Raw genomic sequence first — 21,164 nt, forward strand, 5'->3', positions numbered from 1 at the left:
AAATCCATTTGTTGTTTTAGCTCCCTTTTTTGAGGCTCCCTCTGTACCTCTGCTTTGGCTCTTCTATTTTCTTCTAGATGTTTATGTCACTGTTTCTTCTAATTCCTTTTTTTAATTTGTTGCTTCTATAGTCTAATTCTTTGTCTACTATTGCATTAAAGTCTTTTAACAAACAAAGGTTATCACATTCTACATCTCGAATAATATTGTGCAGTTTGTTATAGAACTGTTCCTGCCCCCCATTGGGGGTGTACATTTCTGCTAATAAGATCCGTTTTTGGTTTATTATTATTTTCCAGTGCGCTGTTCCGACAATCCATGCATAGGTTAATCTCTCATCTATTTGCTTGAGACTGAATGTTAATTTTTTTTCAAATCCTTGGCCACGCCTCCTGTGCTCCGTTGTCTTCAGTCTTTTTCACTCAGGTCTATCTGATGAGACCTGAGTGGCTTTCTCTGGCAAATAGATTGTCAGATTCCTCTGCTTGGATTGTCATCCTTTTTTCTTTTTTTCTGCTTTGGACTTTGTTTCTTTGGATTCTGCTGAAGGAGCTGAACATTGGACATCGGGTAGGAGATTGACAGCCCTCTCCTTTGCTGCCGGCAGTGTTTTAGGAATCCCTGGGGCTCCAGGCCACCTTCCACTGCCCGGACTTCCTTGTGGCAGCATTCCGGAGTTCTTTCCATTGTCTGGGCACCTCCGTTGATTTCTTTGCAGCCAGTGGGTGAGCTGGTTTTCCGGTCAGCCGACACAACCGCCTCTACCTTTCAGCTCCAAAATCGTTGGGCAGCTCCGAAGTCACTTCCCAGGGATCTGGGGCAAACTCTGAAGACCAGGTGTGGCTTTGCGGCTCTTGAGTGTCTTCAAATTCACACTATTTTTTACAGCTGGCAAACGGTCCATGAGGAAGCGGTTTGCCACTCACGCCCGCCATTTTGTTTATTGCCGCGGCAGCGCTTGGAGAGGCTTGCTTGCCTCGTGCCTTGTTTCTTTGCAGTTTGCTTGGCTACCTGTCGTTAAAGACTTGTTTGGACTGAGGAACTGGGAGCCTTGAGGTGAAGTGGCGTTTAAGTGTCTGGTTTGACTCCAGCACCTTAATTCCTGGTGCTCCGGAGGCCTGAGCCACCACTGGGAAATGGTGCGGCCTTGCATCGCTATTTCCAGGAATTTAGACGCAGCAACGAGGAAGGACAGGTTTCCCTGCGTTGATGTAGGGTTTTTTTTTTATTTCTGTCCCTTCAGTCCAGTCTCTTTTCAGAGCTGGCATTGGGTGGCTGGTGTCCTTGGGAGCTGTCTTTTACCACTTACTCTGTGGAATGATAATCTGCTGGACCTGTTGGACTAAAACAGTTCCATCGTTGCCTTCTGCCTTTCTCCTTCTGAGCAGCATTCCTAAGGGGTGGTTATCATGTCTGACTCTGCTCTGTCTTCTGACATGGAGCAAGTTGCTGGCTCTCCCAAAGCCCATAGGTCCAAGAACTCTGGCTCTAAAAGGGCTAAAAAATCCACCAGGACTGCAAAGACTAGGCCTTCATCATTTGGCTCTTTCAAACGGCCTGCAAGGATTGACAAGGACGCTAACAGGTATCACAAAGCCTTGGAGAGGCAGTTTAATAAGGCACAATGCAATGCTCAGGCTGCAGAGCTGCACAATGCTTCTCCCTCTGGAGCCATCTCTTGTGATCAGGCTGTTATTCTTCCACATACTGGGATTCCTGGCCTACAGGGAAGGGCTGCATCTGAGGCTGGTACTTCTTCACAGCCATTGAATGATGTTTCACAGGCAGACCAGGGGCTGCATAGACACCCACTACCAGTTCACCAGGCCTCATCAGCTACCTTCACCCCAACCGCAGCGGGGCTCCACACGGGGGGTGGACCCTGCTATGACCAGCCATTGGACATTCAAGCCCTGATTTCTAACGCTCTATCCAAATGCTGGCAGCTGGCATTCAACAGGTCGGCCAGGTTCCATTAGTGGCATCCAATCCATAGATGTTAGCAGCTGGAATTCAACAAGGCAGTCAGGCCCCACTTGTGTCCAAACCACAAGTGCAGTTTCCAGAGCATCCTTCTGGCAGGCATGCTTCCCCATCTCAGCAGGAATCCTCACAAGATGATGGTTCCTCAATTGAAGAGGATTACCCAGATGATTTGGAATTCTCTGAAGATGAAGGGTTGCGGCCGGTTAGGCCAGCATTCATGGGCCTTTTCCGCCCTTCAGTATTCAAATCCTTATTCCATAAGGCTAAAGTGGCGACCAATATTGGAGTGGTTGAGGACCATTCTGATCAATCTCAGGGATCAGCTGCTCCGCATGACGACCTGTTTATGGTTCCAAAGCAGGAACAGGAATTCATTCCTTGTCCAAAATTGTTTTCTGAGGTCATTCAAAGACCGTGGAGCCAGCCTGGGTCATTGGCAGCCGTGACAAGATACTTTATTATTCTGCTCCCGACCTAGAGGAGCTTTTGCAGTTGCCCTCGGTAGATGCCCCGGTAGCCAGTCTCAAGTCTTTCACTGTTCTTTCCAATGATATAGTGGAAGGCCTGAAGTCTGAGGACAGGAAGGCTGAAATGTCTTTCAGAAAGATGCACCAAGCGGCCACTTGGGCTATTAGGGCCGCTACTTCGGCCTCATTCTTCAACAGGGCATCCCTGATATGGCTTTGCCAATTACAAGAGAAAGTCCCGCTGGATGATGTAGGCCTACATCAGTCCATTAATAAACTGGTGGCTGTCACTGAGTATTCAGCCGACATGTCCTTAGATGCGGCAAAGTTTGCATCCCAAGCCTTGGCCTCCACAATAACATCTTGACGACTGTTATGGCTGCGCAGTTGGAGGGCTGATATGAAGTCGAAGTGGAAGCTCGCTTCGGCCCCATACAAAGGCTCAGCTCTCTTTGGGATGGCATTAGAGCCGATACTTGTTGAAAACAAGGACAAGAGGAAAGTACTACCTTCCTCCTACAGGAGGCCCTACCAGCGATATTCACCTTATTCGCAGAGGCAGCCTTTTCGGACCAATTCCGGACCCAGTGGGTCCTTTTTCCAGCAGCCTTACACTCAAGGATTTGACCGAAACATGGATAGGTAGATTTTCTGGGATCGGAATAGGCGACACCCCCCCAACAAAGAAACCATTTCGAGGGGGCGGTTCCAGACCTTTTAGACATGGCAAGTGGCGCCCAACCGCCCACCCACCTGGGCGATCGACTCCAACATTTCCACCGCCAGTGGGCGACCTCTATAGCCGATGTCTGGATTCTTTGGACAGTAGAGTTTGGCCTCACCTTAGAATTCTGCTCCAGCCCTCCAAACCACTATCTACAGTGCCCTGTGTCTCACCAGCCCATAAAGAGACAACTTATGGACAACAAGATCCAACATTTGTTGGATATCTGGGCCATAGAGCAGGTGCCAACAGGCCAAGAAAGAACCGGCTTCTATTCCATCCTATTTCTGGTGCCCAAAAGTTCAGGGGGCTGGAGGGGGATCTTGAATCTAAAGCAATTCAATCGTTTCATCTTCTACAGGCAGTTCAAAATGCAATTCTTATGATTGATTCGGGAGGGGGACCTTTTACAATCAGTGGATCTCAAGGAGGCCTACTTACACGTCCACATCCACCCGGCACATTGCAAGTATCTCCGCTTTGAGTAATCCATTTTCAGTACCGGGCCATGCCTTTCGGCCTATCCTCGGCCCCACGAACATTCACCAAATTGTTGGCGACAGCGGCAGCGACTATTTGCATGGTTCCTGTACGCATCCTCTGCTACTTGGACGATATTTTGATTCTGTTGCCCTCCCATCCACAGGCCAAGTTGGACAGCGTGACGGTGATCTGCATGCTTCAGAGCCACGGCTTTACAATCAACTTGCCCAAGAGCCACCTGCAGCCTACCACCCGCATCCTCCACCTGGCAGCAGTGATCGACTCGCTCAGCGGCCATGTGTACTTGTCACCCGACCGCCAGCTCAGCATCAAGGCATTGGTGAGGCAGGTTGTGTCCCAACGGTCAGTTCGCTTACTCCTCTTGTCTCAACTGCTAGGGAAAATGATTTCCTGCATAGCAATTGTGCCCTGAGTCCGCCGACATGCTTGGCCACTACAATGGTTTTTACTGCCATACCAGAAGACGGGGTACAGCAACTCCAGGGCCAAGGTGGTAGTTTCGACTTGTGTTCGTCTGTCGCTCAACTGGTGGAGGTCGATGGCCCTGCAACAAGGGTGTGTGTACCAGGAACCCAACCACATCACACTAACATCGGATGCGAGCCTCTACAGCTGGGGCGCACATCTTATGTCTCAAATGGCCCAAGGCCAGTGGTCTCCAGAGGAGCAGATGAACAGCATCAATTGGTTTGAGTTTTGGGCAGTGAGACTCTCCCTATGGCATTTTCAGGCTGAAGTGTCGGGTCGACATGTCCTGATTTTAATGGACAATATGGCCACGAAGGCCCATATAAATCAAGAAGGGGGCATTCAGTCCAGATCTCTGATGGCCGAGGCGGAGAGGTTAATGTGTTGGGCGGAAAAGCACATACTGTTGGTGAAAGCGGAACACATCTCGGGTGCTTCCAACATTCAAGCGGATTGGCTGAGCAGGGAACACCTGGATCAGTCCGAATGGCGTCTACATCCTCAGCTCTTTCTGGAGTTGTCTCAGATGTTCGGCATGTCAGTACTCGACCTCTTTGCCCATCCAGAGAACACGCAGCTTCCACGGTTTTTCTTGCAGTTCCCGAGTCCGGGAGCAGATGGTTGCAATGCTCTTTGTCACCCTCAGGGCCTCAGGGGCTGCTTTATGCGTTCCCACCAATACCACTCATTCCGTGGTTGCTACGGAAACTGTTGGCAGAACGAGCATAACTCCTTCTTGTAGCACCTCATTAGCCACGCCAGTCCTGGTTCGCAGACCTCGTAAGCCTCTCCGTGTCCCGTCTCTGGAGGATTCCCCAGGACAGGATTTCTCTCAGCCAGGGGGTCGTTCTCCATCCTGAGCCCCAGTGGCTTCAATTGACCATCTGGCACTTGAGAGGATCCTCTTGAGGAAGGCTAACCTTTCAGGGAAGGTGATATGCACCATGCAAGCATCCCGGCGTCCATCCACAAACCGAATTTACGACGCCACGTGGTGTGCCTTCTGTCGGTGGTCTACAAAACATCATGTCGATCCTACATCAGCTTCCGTCCCTGAGGTGCTGGAATTTCTGCAAGCTGGTCTCGACAAGGGATTAGCCCCCACCACACTATGGAGACAGGTGGCCGCCTTATCGATGATACTTGCTGGTGATTCCTTTCATACCCTCGCACAACATCCGAGAGGTTGCACCTTCCTTCAGAGGGCTACCAATCTCAGATCCCCAGTAGTACATTGCTATCCAACGTGGGAGTTGCCTCTTGTCCTTCAAGCCCTTACATCTGCACCATTCGAGCCACTGGGCTCCGTCAGCCTCCGCTTCCTGACCCTCAAGGGGTCCGCAAGGAGGATTTCTGATCTGGCGGCCCTGTCCATTCGGAAAAACCTCTGCATTTTCCATTCTAACCATGTAGTACTGGATCCTGCCTTTTTGCTCAAAGTAAATTCTTACTTTTATTGTTTAGTTTAGTTTAGTTTAGTTTATTTGATTTGTATACCGCCCTACTCCCGAAGGACTCAGGGCGGTGAACAGCCAACAATAAAATACATAAATACACAAAATTTAAAAACCCGATAAAATCAAATTAAACTTTTTGGCCCAGACAAATTAAAATACCCCAATAATTTAAAAACAGATTAAAATTTACATATTTAAAAAGGGAAGAGATCAGGCCAAGCCCGCTTGATGGAATAAAAAGGTCTTCACAGCACGGCGGAAGGAGCGCAGATCCGGGATCCTCCGTATCTCCGGGGGGAGCTCATTCCAGATGGTAGGTGCCCCCACAGAGAAGGCTCTCCCCCTAGGGGCCGCCAGTCGACACTGTTTGGCTGACGGCACCCGGAGGAGTCCCTCTCTATGAGAGCGTACTGGCCGGTGGGAGGCTATTGGTGGTAGTAGGCGGTCCCGTAAATAACCAGGCCCTAAGCCATGGAGCGCTTTAAAGGTGGTAACCAAAACCTTGAAGCGCACCTGGGAGACCACCGGGAACCAGTGCAGCTCGCGCAGGAGAGGTGTTACATGGGAGCGCCATGTCGCTCCCATTACCACCCGCGCGGCCGCACTCTGCGCCAGTTGGAGCCTCCGGGTGCTCCTCAAGGGGAGCCCCATGTAGAGAGCATTACAATAGTCCAGGCGGGAGGTGACGAGGGCATGAGTGACCGTGCGTAACGAGTCCCGATCCAGAAAGGGACGCAACTGGCGAATCAGGCGGACCTGATAAAAAATCCTCCCGGTCACGGCCGTCAAGTGCTCTTCTAAAGACAGCCGTGAATCCAGGAGGACGCCCAAGTTGCGAGCCCTCTCCATGGGGGCCAATGATTCGCCCCCAATAGTCAGTGATGGCGTCAACTGGCTATATCGGGACGTTGGAAACCACAGCCACTCGGTCTTGGATGGGTTGAGCCTGAGCCTGTTCCTCCCCATCCAGATCCGTACGGCCTCCAGGCACCGGGACATCACTTCAAGGGCATCGTTGGGGTGATCCGGGGTGGAGATGTACAGCTGGGTGTCATCAGCGTACTGATGGTACTCCACCCCGAAACCACGGATGATCTCGCCCAGCGGCTTCACATAAATGTTGAACAGGAGAGGTGAGAGGACCGACCCTTGCGGCACCCCACATATGAGGGGCCTCGGGGTCGACCTCTGTCCCCCTGTCAACACAGACTGCGACCGGTCAGAGAGAAAGGAGGAGAACCACCGCAACACAGTGCCTCCCACCCCTAACTCTTCCAACCGGTGCAGCATGATACCATGGTCGATGGTATCAAAAGCCGCTGAGAGATCTAACAGGACCAGGACAGAGGAGCACCCCCTGTCCCGAGCCCTCCAGAGATCATCAACCAACGCGACCAATGCCGTTTCCGTGCTGTACCCGGGCCTGAAGCCCGACTGGAACGGATCCAGATACCCAAGAACTAATTTTATCTGATTTCTAACCAGATCCACGCCATCCGCTGGAGGATTGGTGGTACACCTTAGATGTTCGGAGGGCCCTCAGATGGTATATTAAGCAAACTGCCTTGTTCTGAAGGACAGAGGCTTTATTTGTGTCATTTCATCCTTCCCCTATGGGGAAAAAAGTTTCTTCTTCAACAGTGGGCATGTGGCTGAAGATCTGTATTTCAAAAGCATATGAACTCAAGGCCAAGCCCTTACCAGGACGAGTCTTGGCTCATTCTACTCGCAGTGCAGCCACTACGGCTGCTTGGGCTACCCAAGCGTCAGTTGCAGACATTTGTAGGGTGGCCTCCTGGACAAATTGCACACTTGTGGTTCTGCTGAGGCATCATTTGGGAGGAGGGTTTTGCAAAGTGTAAACTCCACCCACGGCCCGGGGATCAGTCAGGTCCCTGCCCATGCATGGATTGCCGGAGCAGCGCACTGGAAAACAGATGTTGGCTTACCTGAATGTTCATTTTCAGAGCGCTGCGACAACAATCCAGCCTGCCCTTTGGCCTTCACGATCCTGGCTTTCCTGGCCCTGGCCGGGGTAGGTTTTTTCCTGTTGTTTCTCCTGCAGATTCTCCTGTGGACTAACACCTTCGTGAAAAAGACTGAAGACAATGAAGCACAGGAGATGTGGCCAAGGATTTGAAAAAAAATTAACACTCAGTCTCAAGCAAATAGCAAACTCTATTGTTCTGTTATTGAGATAAAATATCTCAGGAATTTTACCACCAGAATATGTAATTTTATATGCACGGCTTGAATGTAGATTAAATGTAAGATAGCTGTTCTCATGGCTTGAATTGGCTCTCATAGCTTTTATGTTGCTTTAATAATTAATGAGATCTAAGAGGATTGAGTAGGATTTCTTTCACACTGCATTGTATCACAGAAACTGTAAATTGAAAATAAGTTTACTGGTATTGTTTGTCATTTTATTTTGACAGGTTAGTTGGTTAGAAAAGGGTTGTTGGATGGGCTTTGGGAGTTGTTTCTTTTTGTAGTTTTATCCTTTTTCTTCAGACAATCCTTTTTCTGCTTCCTGGTACAGTCATGCTAAATCTTCTGGAATCCTGTTGTGTGCTCACAGGATATGCTTTCTAACAGGCATACAAGAAAGTCAGAAGAATCTGTTCTTCGGTTTAGTAAATTGTAACTAAGAATGAAATGACGAAGTGTTTTGTTTTATTTATTAACATTAGACTTCAGCTACTACATTTTACAGAATAACAGTGGTTTTATTTTTACAGTTCCAGGTACAAGCATGGAGAAAAAGGAGAAGCCTCTCCCTAGGCTTAACATTCATTCTGCATTTTGGATATTATCATCGATAGCTATTACGTATTATGTTGAATTTTTTAAAGCTGTTAAGGAAATTATTCAAAATGAAAGGTAAAGATCTATTTTTATACAAATAAAAGTTGTTACTTTATTATTATTTTTTTTTTAATTTGATTTATATGCCGCCCTTCTCCGGAGACTCAGGGCGGCTTACAATGCGTTAAGCAATAGCCTTCATTCTTTTGTATATTTTATACAAAGTCAGCTTATTGCCCCCACAAACTGGGTCCTCATTTCACCTACCTTAGAAAGGATGGAAGGCTGAGTCAACCTTGAGCCTTGGAGAGATTCGAACCAGCAGAAATTGCAGGCAGCTGTGTTAATAACAGGGTGCACTAAACCCCTGTACTATCAAGGCTCTTTGAACAACATGTTCACCTTAGATTTTAGTTTGGAAAAAATACTTATTAAAATTATTTGTAGATCCTGCCACCTCTCAGTACATTACTCAGGTTACCATTTGAGAAAATAAATTTCTTATTCTAAAATCATTTCAGAGCTAACTCAGTATTCCTATCTATACCCAGATTGCAAAGTTTTCATAGCGGACAGTAACTGAAGTAGTTGGGGTGGGAAACTAGTCAAGATGACTCATTTAAATGATTTTATTATATACCATGTTTCCTGAAAATAAGACCCTGTCTTATTTTCTTTTGACTGCCGAAAAAACGGCTAGGGCTTCTTTTTGGGAGTGTCTTAATTTTTTCCCCCCATGTACCAGTATGAGGTGGGGAGAGTGAGCTTTGCCTCGCGTTAGCTTACCTAATTTTCACATCAGCAGCCATCCATGCCAAACAGCCTCGCGAGGCCGTTCCAACAGCTGTGGCCACCAGGCTGCTTCTGCTGTGTAATTGCGGCCACAAAAAGACCGGGATGCCGAGTGATGCACCCCACGCCAGTTTACCTAACGTTCACAGCAGCCATCCATGCAAAACAACCTTGCGACTTCTGCTCCAGTAACCCTGGCCACCGGGCTGCTTCTCTGTAATCACGGCTGCAAAAAGACGGGGAGGCTGAGCAACATGCCTCACACTGGTTTACCTAACATTTGCACCAACCATCCACACAAAAGAGCCTCACGATGGTCACTCCAGCAACCCTGGCAACCAGGCCACTTCTGCTGTGTAATTGCAGCCACAAAAAGTCTGGGATGCCGAGTGACGTGCCCTACGCTCCTCGGGCCAGCATACCTAACGTTTGTACCAGCCATCCACAATTTTTTTGCTGGTATTTATTTTGTCCCGACCTATGTGGCTGCCTTTTCTTTGCAAAAAAAGTCTCTCGTTGCTGGAGGTTTTGGATTCGGTGCTCTTGGGTGGGATATTTGCAATCTCCTCTGTCCAAATATCCCACTGAAGTGACTTATGCCCATTTTTCACCCAGATGCTCATGGCAACATTGCCAGGGTGTCACACGGTCAACATTTAGTAGTTTGGCAACTAACTCATATTTATGATGGTTATAACCCAGGTCATGTAATCCTCTTTTGCGATGACCTGACAGTGTCAGCTTCCAAATTGAGGGATGAAAAAACCACCAAACACTGTTTTGGTTTGTAGGATTTTATCTCCACTCCAGCATGAACTGACCAACAAAGATTGCAAGATCCGCAAAACAATGGAATCAACTCAGGGCTAATCACCCAGTGCTCCCCACCAGCTTTTGAATGTTTCCCACCTCCCCACCCTATCGTGCGCAGCTCCAACCTGTGCATAGGCAGCCGCTGCCCAGTTTATCTCACCGCCATGGCCCCTCAGCTGTTGCCGCCATTGTCACCTGTCTGCTGTTGCTGTGGCCGCTTCTCAGCTGTTTCCTCTGCCGCGGCATGGTTGTTGTTTGGTACATGGCCCGGTGGGCGGCAGCAGGTTGGTTCCAGGCAACTGGCATGTCCGTGGACCCAGTGGGCGGCAGTAGGTTAATCACGGACAGGCAGTGAACTCAGGCAGTGGCAGTCCCAGGCAGGCGGTGATTTGCAGCCGTCCCTGCCTGAATGGTAGCCCTGGAGCTGACATGCGGCCCCCCTACCACGGAGACAGCACCTGGAAGACAAATACTAAAGTGAGTGGGAATGCAGAGGACCCCCCCACCCAGCTTGGCTGGGTGTTTCCAGTGGAATCTAGTGACCAAACACGTGGCATTTACAGCCGTTTGGGGGCACCCACAAAGCCTCTGCTAGTGGATAGCCTTTCCATAGTATCAGCTATTGCAGCCATCCCCTATGCCAATGGGAGTCTAAGATACCTTCTACTTCGTAATGTCCACTGTCCACTGTAAGGGGCGAGGGTGGTGGACGAGGGGCCCCTCTGAACTGGGTTGTCTGCGCTGGACGGAGTAAACTGCAGTGAAAGACCGGATGATTTTAACATAACAACTGCAGTGATTCCCTTGGCAAGTGGCAGGAAAGGTGGTAAAATGAAGCAGAACTATTATTTTTTTTTGCCTCATTGCAAAAATTGCAAATCTCAACCACCACCCCCCCAGGCAATGACAATGCCAAATCCCAACCACCACCCCCAGGCAACCATAATGCCAAATCCCAACCACCAGCCCAGGGCAACCACAATTGCAAACTCTAACCCCCCCCCCCACAGGGAAACTACAATGCTCATGTATGGTACAACAATCAATTTATTCAAATTCAACAATTTATTCAAATACAGTTACAGTATGACATCTTTTTCTGAAACATCTTCATAACTCTCCAAATCCTGTATTCCGGCCTGAATTTCTTTTGATTCCATTTCCTGTAAAACCATTGGTCCCAATAGCTGATGTCTAGCAATTGAGGTCTCCTTAAATGAGTACCTCATGTCCATGTAACTTGCTTGTAGTGCATTGGCAACACAGGTGTCAGTGATTTTATCCCATGCATTCTTCACCCAAGTCACGACCTCTGGCAGGTTAGCTTCACAATGTTTCCACGCTGATTTCTCTCCATTCTATTCTCAATGTAGTCATTGATTTCCATGTACAGATGGTCCTTGAATAGCTTGTTTACTGCAATGTCAAGAGTCTGGAGACACTTCCGGTTTGCTCTTCGTAGCCACCAGACGGTCTCTCGGGACCGCCAGCCCCTTCGCCTGTAAAGAGCCGCCTGTACAGCGCAAAGGCGGCTTGAAAAACCCCATTTCCAGGAGGAAATGTGGGATAGAGCAGGTGAGTGTAGGTAGAGCTCTCCGTAGCCCCCAGGGGTTTTTTTTTTTTACTCCTGGGAGCGGGCGGAGGAAGCTCCCTATAGCACTCGCCGTCCGCTCCGGGCGTTGGGAGACTTCTGCCTTTTTGCAGAACAAGGCTACGAAGACAAGCTTTTTAAGATATTTAACAGATTAACTAAAGATGATGAGATTTGGATCTGGACCTGTGACCCTAAATTGCAAGTATTAATACTTATTTCGCAAAGGATATACAACAAAGTAAAAAAGACCTTTTAAAATGGCGATTGCCGAAACTGGAGCAGGGAAGCTGAAAAGAGAAAGTCCTTCCGTTTCTTATTAAGTTACAAAGTAGCAGAATAAATGCTCCTGGCTACATTTGAAGAGATATGAGCTGGACCTGTGACCCTGAATTGCAAGTATCTTACTTATTTCATAATAATTATTGAAGAAGGAAAAGGAAAAGGAAAAAAAGAATCTTTAAAAAGGGCGATTGCCGAGGCTTGAGAAGGGGCTGAAAGGGAGAGTCCTTCCGTTTCCTATTGAGATACAAAGTAGCTGAATAAATATTTGCTACACTTGAAAATAAAGCTCTACTTTTGTGTTTTTTCTCTTCCTGGAGATCTGATATTGATCTTGGTTGGAAAGAAGTTTTTTTTTTCTCTGCTGCTTCTCTTCTCTTTAAAAAATAGTTTGTCTGTGTTGAAATATGGCATTAAAGCCGGACAAACAAGCAAGGGGGGGGGATTCCCCCATTAACAAATTACGTGATCAAGTTTTAAAGCTCCAGTCTCAGAAAACTGATTTTAATATAATTGAATTTCTTTTGGAGGAGATTGTAAGAAGGGATGAGATTGTGAATCAGAACTTTGAAAAATTTAAGCAGGAAATTAAAGAATTAGTGCAATTAAAGCTTGATATTCTGGATCGAAAGATTATAAAAATGGCTAATGGCTTTGCAGAATTTATGATTAAGTTGGGTGAAAATACTAACTTATTAGAGTCTAAAGTGGAAGAAATTGAGGACAATTTGGATAATAAAATACAAAAAATTGAAAATGATTTGACAAACATTCAAGACAATAGCTCAGAAGAAAAACCTAAAATGGAGGTTGAACAAAAGTTTTGTAATGCAGAAAATTTACAACAACGGATTGAAAGAGAGGTCTTAATGGTGCATTACAATTTTACAGAATATGCGATCAGACTCAGAGGTTTGCAGGAAAATAACAGAGATGATTTAAGGAAAATATCTTCTAAAATTCTGGCTGGGATTTTAAAGGTTCAACCTGAAGAAGTGTTTTGTAGGATTGACAGAGTCTACAGAATAAACTCCTGGATTGCAAAGCAAAGGCAATTGCCTAGAGATGTGGTGATTTATTTTACAGATAAAGAAATTAGGAATAATATTGTGCAAAATTCCTTCAATTCTACTTTGCAATTGTATGGAAGAAAGATATGGATCTACAAAGAGCTCCCCCCCAAGATGTTAACGGAAAGGAAGAAATTTGGTTTTCTGGTGACTGAGCTAAAATACAGAAATATTCCATTTAGGTGGGATGCCCCAGTTGGCATAATATTGAGATATCAAGGAGAAAGATACCAATTAGATACGGTTGAAAAAGCGGAAGAATTTTATCAAAAATTTTTGAAAATGAACTTAACATCTATAGGCACAATACAGGATAAGCAGAAGGAGTTGGAAATAAAGGGAAAACATCGAATTACAGAGGTTGCGGTAGACAAATTGCCTTTGGACTCTCTCGATACCCCAGCTGGATTACCTACAAATATGAGAGAAGCGGCATCTGATTTCAACGTGATGATTCACCAAGTTAAAGATAAGTATGGAAATCAATTAGCTGATATACAATTGGCAAAAAAGAAATATGAGATACAAAAACAAAACCAACAAGATCAACTTATAAAGCAGAATGAAAACCGATCAATTGATATACAACTTGTAGAAAGGAAAACAGGATGGAAATAAAACCCACAAAAAGAAAAGAAAAAAAGAAATAGGTCTCATAAAAACAGAAATTTCTAAATTAAGCAACGGTGAAGCCAGTGATTTTAAAAAAATGAATGAATATGTGAAAAGATAGTGGAGGCGAAGTATTGGTTAATATCATCCTGAGGACAGTGACAGACCTCTGCAATGCCGTAATTTTGGGATGTGAAAAGAGCCTTAAACTGTTGGATTTGAATTATCTATTTTGGATTTCTTTCTTGTATTGATAAATATATTATAACTATTCTGAGCTACAAGGCAAGAGAGCTATGTTGGGGCATGCAGAAGATCTGGTTGTTACCCATTAGGATGATGGGAATTAATAATCCTGATGAAAACCACAATTACAACTATATGGAATATAATCATAATGTCACTCGGGTGGTTGTTTTTACTTTTATATATATATGAGGATATTCATTACTGATGGGGGCAGATGATGACTGAAGACTTTGAACAAACTGTTGCACTAGGATGCTACGTTACCCAATTATGGATGAGGGACTCAACAATCCAGTGGAAAGGCATTAAAGAGGATATTATATGGATTATAAATTTAAAGTTATTGTCTTTTTTTTTTTAAATAACGGAATTTATACATATATATATATATATACATATATATATATATATATATATATATATATATATATATATATATATATATATATATATATATATATATATATATATTCTAGCAGAGTGGGCAGTGGATTAAAGATATCAAGAATTGTTGTGCATGGTAATTTTGTAGGAAAGTGGGTGGAAATATGTTAGTCTACTGATTGATTAGTTTAAGAAAAGGGATGTTTAAGTGATATATTTAGGGCAGTGGAGGAAATGGATAGAGTTGAATAAATGTTAAATTAGGATTTTTGGGCAAGGCTGTTTTGAAATGTTATATTAATATACATAAAGAATAAATGTTAAAGTAGGATTTATTATATAGTCTTAAAGTGGAAGGTTGCTTTGAAATGTTGTAATAATATATAGATATAAGTTTTGGGGAGGACAAAAAGGGCAGATTATTGCTAAATTGGGAGTTATAATAATATTATGCTAAACTAGAAGTTATCATACAATGTTATAGCAGACTGCTTTTTTTTTGAAAAGTATGGTAAAAGGGGAAAGTAACAATACTAATAATATATTTAGTAAGTAAGGGTCAGTATATAGAGGAGGGAGTAAGGCGATGGTAAAATATTATGTAATCTGTTATGAATTAGGTTTTTGGTGTGAAGAAGTCATGGGGGGGATGGGTGGTGAGGGGGGGTTAGGGAAGAGGGGGGGAAGGAAAAAAGGGGGAAAATTTGTATTTGAAAACTTTTTCAATAAAAAAAAAAAGAGTCTGGAGATATGCCGTCATTTCTGCAGGAATCATTATATGGACTATTCTCTGTGCAAGGAATTTATTTTTATATATATAATATATATAATTTTATATAATTTTATTTATGATTTTTTCTTTAACATCCATAAGTGCTTGGTGAACAGTGTATTATCCGGGTCAATATGCTTTGCATACAATTCTGATAATATCATTTAAGTATTCATAATTCTAATTTTTCAACTTCTCCATACTGTAGAAATGGGAGGTGCCAGGCTGGGTATTCTATGCTCTAGCTCTATGTCCTGAGTTGAAACTTCTGAAGATCCGCCTCCCTGGTGACGTCTCTTCAGTTCGTTTCAACTCAGCCTAGCTCATGGTTGCAACCTTTTCAGCTCCTGAGCTGTGAGTTGAGCATATTTGAATATTCCCTGGAATTTCTTATTTTTCCTTTTTTATTTTCCTTCTGCTTAGACTGAACCTCTTGCTTGGAAAGGTACTGGCTAAAGAGGGCTCTCCGCTCGCGGATTGAGCGTGGGGGGGTGGCTGACGGGCTCCCCCCAACCTCCCTAGCCTAGTAATGGCTCTGAGGGGCTAGCCGGCTGGCTTTCACCCCGGTCCCTCTGTAAACTCTTTGGAAGCCTGAGGAGCTTCGTTTAGAGCCGCGGGAGCAGTGCGCACCATTTCGGCCTGCCGCGGCGTCCCTTTGATCGCTGCTGATCAGCTGTGAGGCGGAGTGGCGTTTTGAACTGTGTTTTTTGCCGTTTGAAGCCTCCTGCAGCCACACCAGCCTGATTAGCCTGGGTGCTGGCTATTTTTACTTAAATTGGAAGCAGAGCAGCCTCGGAGGCAGGGAAGGACTGTGCCAGCCGCCAGGGCCATTAAGGAAAAAAATTGTAAGTCGCGGCAGCTTTCGTTCCCGCGCAATTTCTGGCGGCAATTAGTCCGGGCGGCCTTGATTCCCCATCTGTCCTTGGGCACAGCGCTGGTGGCTCTCCGCTTGGCGGATGGGAGCTTGGACTTCTGACCAGCACTTTTTGTGCCTGCGAGCTTGCCTTGCGGCTTGAACTGACTCTATTTCTGGCCCTTAACAGATTTTTTTATTTGAATTGTGGCAGTTGAAAGTGGCCATTTTGGATCTCCGGTGGCCATTTTGTCTTCAATTCAGGCCAGTATAGTTCTGATATTTCCTCATTAATTGGAGGGTTTTTGCCTATAACTGAGAATCTCTGACTTGAAGATCATGGGAGATGCTGATAGGCAAGCATCCTTTTCTGCTGAGGGATCTTTTTCCCCTCTTCATAACAGGGGTAGAGCTGCTTCTAGGCCACGAACTGCCAGCATTGCAGCAGCTAATAAAATTAAGGCCAAGGCTATGGCTCGCTCTGGGCGTTCCAAGGCCGAGGAAAAGACAGCGCAGGTTAGACAGCGTGCCTTGGACAGAGAATTTACAAAGGCCGCTGCTTCTAATATGACTCCAGAACCCCATCAAGCTCCTGTGTCTGCACATCACCTGCCTGTTCAAAGTGCGGAGTCAGCAGCTCCACAGACTGCATTCTCCTGCTCTGGCAGGGCCGACTAGGCAACGGTCCCCTGAGATGCAGGCCGAGCCTCAGCCCCTCCTAGGGCCTTCTGTGGCTTCCAGTACATGCCCTGAAGCCACCTATACCCTCACAGCGGCTGGCCTTCGCCAGGGTGAGGGGGGGCAGAATGTTTCTAACTCTATGAAGTCCTCGGTAGAGCAGGCAATTAGGCAAGGCATTGCAGAGGGTATGCAACTTCAATTGCAGATGTTTGCCCAAATGTACGCTTTCAGACCTCAGGTAGAGACTCAGGGCTTTATTGCACCTCAGGAGGACTACCAGGACCAGATGTCCCCTTCGCCATCCGAATTGGCTGACTATGAGGAGGATTACCGGGAGGAAGGGGAGATTTCTGATGGGGATCAGGACCTGCCCACTAGGCCCCCCTTTAAAGGGTTGTTTAATCCGGCTCTTTTGAAGCCCTTACTGACAAAGGCCAGAGCTACTGCTCGTTTGGGTCCCGATCCTTCCCTCTCGGGTGCCAACTTGGGTAGTGGTGAGCAGGATGATTATTTGTTCACAGAGCAGGCCGTGGAGGCAGACACTATTCCTATTCCAGGAATGTTTTTGGACATGATACGTAGGCAGTGGACGGCCCCTGCTGCAGCCCCTCGGGCCTCGGGTCTGGATAATCAATTGTTTACGGTTTATTCTGATATGATTAAACTGTTGGAGGTTCCCAAGGTAGATGCTCCGGTTGCTGCACTCACCTCTTCTTCCGTGTTGCCTCCTGACGCTGAGGATGCCCTGAAGGCGGAGGATCACCGAGAGGAGATGGCGCTTCGTCGTACACATCAGGCTGATGCGTGGGCCGTGAGAGCATCTTCTGCAGCATCCTTCCTCACCAGAGTATCTGTTAGGTGGCTTTGCCACCTGCAGGGCCACTTGGCGCCAGATGATGTTCAGGCCCATCAAGACCTGTCGAAAATCCTAGCAGCTGCTGAGTATACGGCAGACGCCATCTTGGCGGCCGCCAGGTTCTCTGCCAGGGCCAGGGCCTCATCCGTCACAGCTAGGCGCATGCTTTGGCTGCGTCATTGGCGCATGGATGGGAAGAACAAGTGGAAGCTGGCTTCAGCTCCATTTGAGGGAGGTTTTCTGTTTGGGCAAGCATTAGATCCCTTGCTTATAGAGACGAGGGATAAGAGAAAGATACTCCCGTCCCAGGGCAGGCGAACGGATTTCTGTTCTTCCCTTTACTTCAGGCGGCCCTCCTTTCGCCAGGGGGGAGCTGGGCCAAGCTTTCCCCGTCAGCAGCGGCCCTTTCACTACTCCAGGCCTAGTTTCCAGGCCAATAGATTGACCTTCTCCGTGGTCGCCAGCAGCAGCCCACCAAGTCCTTCAGGGGCTCGGGCGGCAGAGGGGCTAGGAGATCAAAGTGACTGCCTGCCTCAGGCTCCTATTGGAGGCAGGCTTGCCTTGTTTGCAGACCGCTGGGACGACCTGACAACAGACAATTGGGTGAGGGAGACCGTAAGAGCAAGGCTATCCCTCGAGTTCCTTTCACCCCCTCCGAGGAGTTTCCTCCGTTGCCCTGTTTCTGGAGACCCGTCCAGGCAGGGGCTCATGGAATCGGCTATTCAGCATTTGCTGGACATTCGGGCCATCCAGCCGGTTCCACTGGGGCAGAGGGGGCGCGGATTCTATTCCGCTCTATTTGTAATCCCAAAGGCCTCCGGGGGGGTGGAGGGCAATTCTAAATTTGAAGGGACTCAACGAGTATATCGTTTACCGGAGGTTCAAAATGCGCTCCCTGCATTCCATCTTAGCGGGGATCAGGGAGGGAGACTTCTTAGCCTCCATAGATCTGACCGAAGCATACCTCCACGTCCCTATTTGGCCGGAGCATCGTCAGTACCTGAGATTTTGTTATTCAGGCCGCCACTTTCAATATCTTGCCCTGTCTTTCGGGCTGGCCTCTGCCCCCGTACATTTACCAAGATTCTTTCTGTATTGGCGGCATATCTCAGGTCTCTTCCCATCAGGAACCAGTTCTATCTCGATGATCTGCTCCTACAGGCGTCCTCACAGCGGCGAGCGGAACAGGACTTGGCCACGACAATAGGTGCACTGAGGGTCCATGGGTTCTCTGTGAATCTGGCAAAATGCCAGCTTGTTCCTTCAACAAGGTTAGTTCACCTAGGGGCCCTGATAGACACGCAGGCGGGGCAGGTTTTCTTGTCCCAGGACAGGCAGGACAGTATACGGGTGCTGATCCAGCTGATTCAGGGGAGCCAGACTGTGCAAGTAGACCAGTTGTCCCAACTGTTGGGCAAAATGATTTCCTGTCTGAACATTGTTCCCTGGGCCAAGTACCATGCAAGACCACTACAGTGGTTCTTGCTCCCGTATCAGAAGGCAGGCACGAGCTCGTCCAGGATCAGGGTGCGGGTGCCGCCACGGGTTCTATGCTCCCTGGCTTGGTGGACATTGAAGGCCATCCACAGGGGCTGTTACTTCAGGGACCCCCACAGGGTAGTAGTGACATCAGATGCAAGCCTGTTGGGCTGGGGAGGACATTGCGGGTCTCAGGTGGCCCAGGGCCGCTGGTCACACCTAGAACTCTCCCAGCAGATCAATTGGTTAGAGCTCCGTGCAGCCCGTCTGTCTTTGCAGGCCTTTCTTCCACAGGTGAGAGGGCAGCATGTGCTCCTTCTCATGGACAGCACAACGACAAAAGCCCATATAAACAGGCAAGGGGGGACTCGTTCACAGCCTCTGATGCGGGAGGCAGAGACGCTTTGCGACTGGGCAGAGACTCACCTTTTGTCCCTGACAGTGGACCACATCGCAGGGACGGACAACGTCGAGGCCGACTGGCTGAGTCGGGCCACTGTGGACTCCTCGGAGTGGAGACTCCATCCCAGCCTGTTCGCGGACATCGTCAACCAGTTCAGTCGCCCGGTGATGGACCTCTTTGCCTCGCCATCGAACACCCAGCTTCCCCGCTTCCTCTCCCGTTTCCCTGCCCCAGGGGCGGAGGGAGTGGACGCTCTGCGGACCCCGTGGCCCAGGGGCCTCTTATACGCCTTCCCTCCCCTACCCTGATCCCAGCTGTAATTTGGAAGGTGTTGTTGGAGGGAGCACAGATAGTGTTAGTGGCCCCTAACTGGCCCAGACGGCCGTGGTTCGCCGACCTCGTCGATCTGTCGGTCGCCAGGCCCTGGCGACTTCCCCCAGACAGAGTCTCCCTCAGCCAGGGGCCGGTGCAGCACCCAGACCCACAGAGACTGCAGTTAGCCGCTTGGAGGTTGAGCGGAGGCTCTTGAGGGAGAAGTTTCCTGCCAGGGTCATCAGGACTATGCAGGCGGCCAGACGGCCTTCCACCACGCGCATTTACGAGGCCACATGGAACAGGTTTGCAGTATGGTGTGCCTCCAGACATTTGGGTCCAACTTCAGCATCGGTGGTGGAGGTGCTGGAATTTTTACAGGACGGGTTGGACATGGGACTAACACTTTAAGATGGCAGGTGGCTGCACTGGGTTCTGTCTTGACATTTGGGGAGTGGGGTTCGCTCGCCAACCATCCACAGGTGAGGACTTTTCTACGTGGAGCGACGAATTCAAAACCTCCTCCACTTCACCGTTATCCCACGTGGGACCTTTCTAAGGTTCTGCAGGCTTTGACTAAGGCACCTTTCAAACCATTGAGGGAGGCTAGCCTTCGTCTTCTCTCGTGTAAGGTAGTTTTCCTTGTGGCCGTCACGTCTGCCCGACGGATCTCGGGATTGGCGGCGTTATCAGTGTGGAAAAACCTGTGCATTTTCCACTCCAACAGGGTGGTCCTACAGCTGGACCCTGCCTTTCTTCCTAAGGTCAACTCCTTGTTCCACCAAGCACAGGAGTTGGTTCTGCCAGACTTCTGCCCTCGGCCCCGGCACGCCTTGGAGCAGACCTGGCACACTTTGGATGTGAGGAGGGCCCTCCGTATTTACATTTTTTGGACCTCTTTTTTCCGAAAGACGGAGGCTCTTTTTGTCTCCTTCCAACTGTCGACTCTTGGCCACAGGGTGACCTCTTCCACGGTGGGGCGTTGGCTTCGGACATGCATTTCTTCTGCATATGAGCTTCAGGCTCTCCCGGTGCCTCAAGGGATAATGGCCCACTCAACCCGCAGTGCTGCCACAACTGCGGCCTGGAATACTCAAGTGTCAGTCGAAGACATCTGTAGGGCAGCCACGTGGACTTCTCCCACTCCCTTCATTCGCCACTATAGACTTGATTCCTTCGCATCAGCAGAGGCGGTGTTTGGGAGACGAGTTCTGCAAAGGGTTATTGAAGATCCGGGGTCATCGGCCCAGGACAGCTCCCACCCTTAGGGCTGGCCAGTCTTTGGTATATTCCAGCCTGGCACCTCCCATTTCTACACTATGGAGAAGGGATGTTGGTCTTACCGTGATACGTTCCTTCTCGTAGTGTAAAATGGGAGGTGCCAGCCCCGCCCTGTCTGGCTGTCTGGACCGGCTCCCTTGGTGGAGCATGTTGATTTTGCCTTCCAGAACGGGTACCATTCGCTTCGGCTTCATTGACAGAACTGAAGAGACGTCACCAGGGAGGCGGATCTTCAGAAGTTTCAACTCAGAACATAGAGCTAGAGCATAGAATACCCAGCCTGGCACCTCCCATTTTACACTACGAGAAGGAATGTATCA

The 21,164-nt window shown here is 47.9% G+C and overlaps 1 protein-coding gene across 3 annotated transcripts in view; it reads left to right on the top strand.

The window, feature by feature from the left end:
* TMEM128 (transmembrane protein 128) overlaps positions 1-21,164 on the top strand; it is a 67,344-nt gene that overhangs the window by 20,424 nt on the left and 25,756 nt on the right. For all 3 annotated transcript variants that reach the window (XM_070948300.1, XM_070948298.1, XM_070948299.1), the window contains exon 2: positions 8,348-8,489. In XM_070948300.1, coding sequence (XP_070804401.1) covers positions 8,348-8,489 — 142 coding nt within the window. The remainder of the gene's footprint in view (positions 1-8,347; positions 8,490-21,164) is intronic.

This window comes from Pituophis catenifer, unplaced genomic scaffold, assembly GCF_029215685.1.
Source record: "Pituophis catenifer annectens isolate HBS135680 unplaced genomic scaffold, rPitCat1.0.hap2 SCAF_8, whole genome shotgun sequence".
Classification (NCBI taxonomy): domain Eukaryota; kingdom Metazoa; phylum Chordata; class Lepidosauria; order Squamata; family Colubridae; genus Pituophis; species Pituophis catenifer.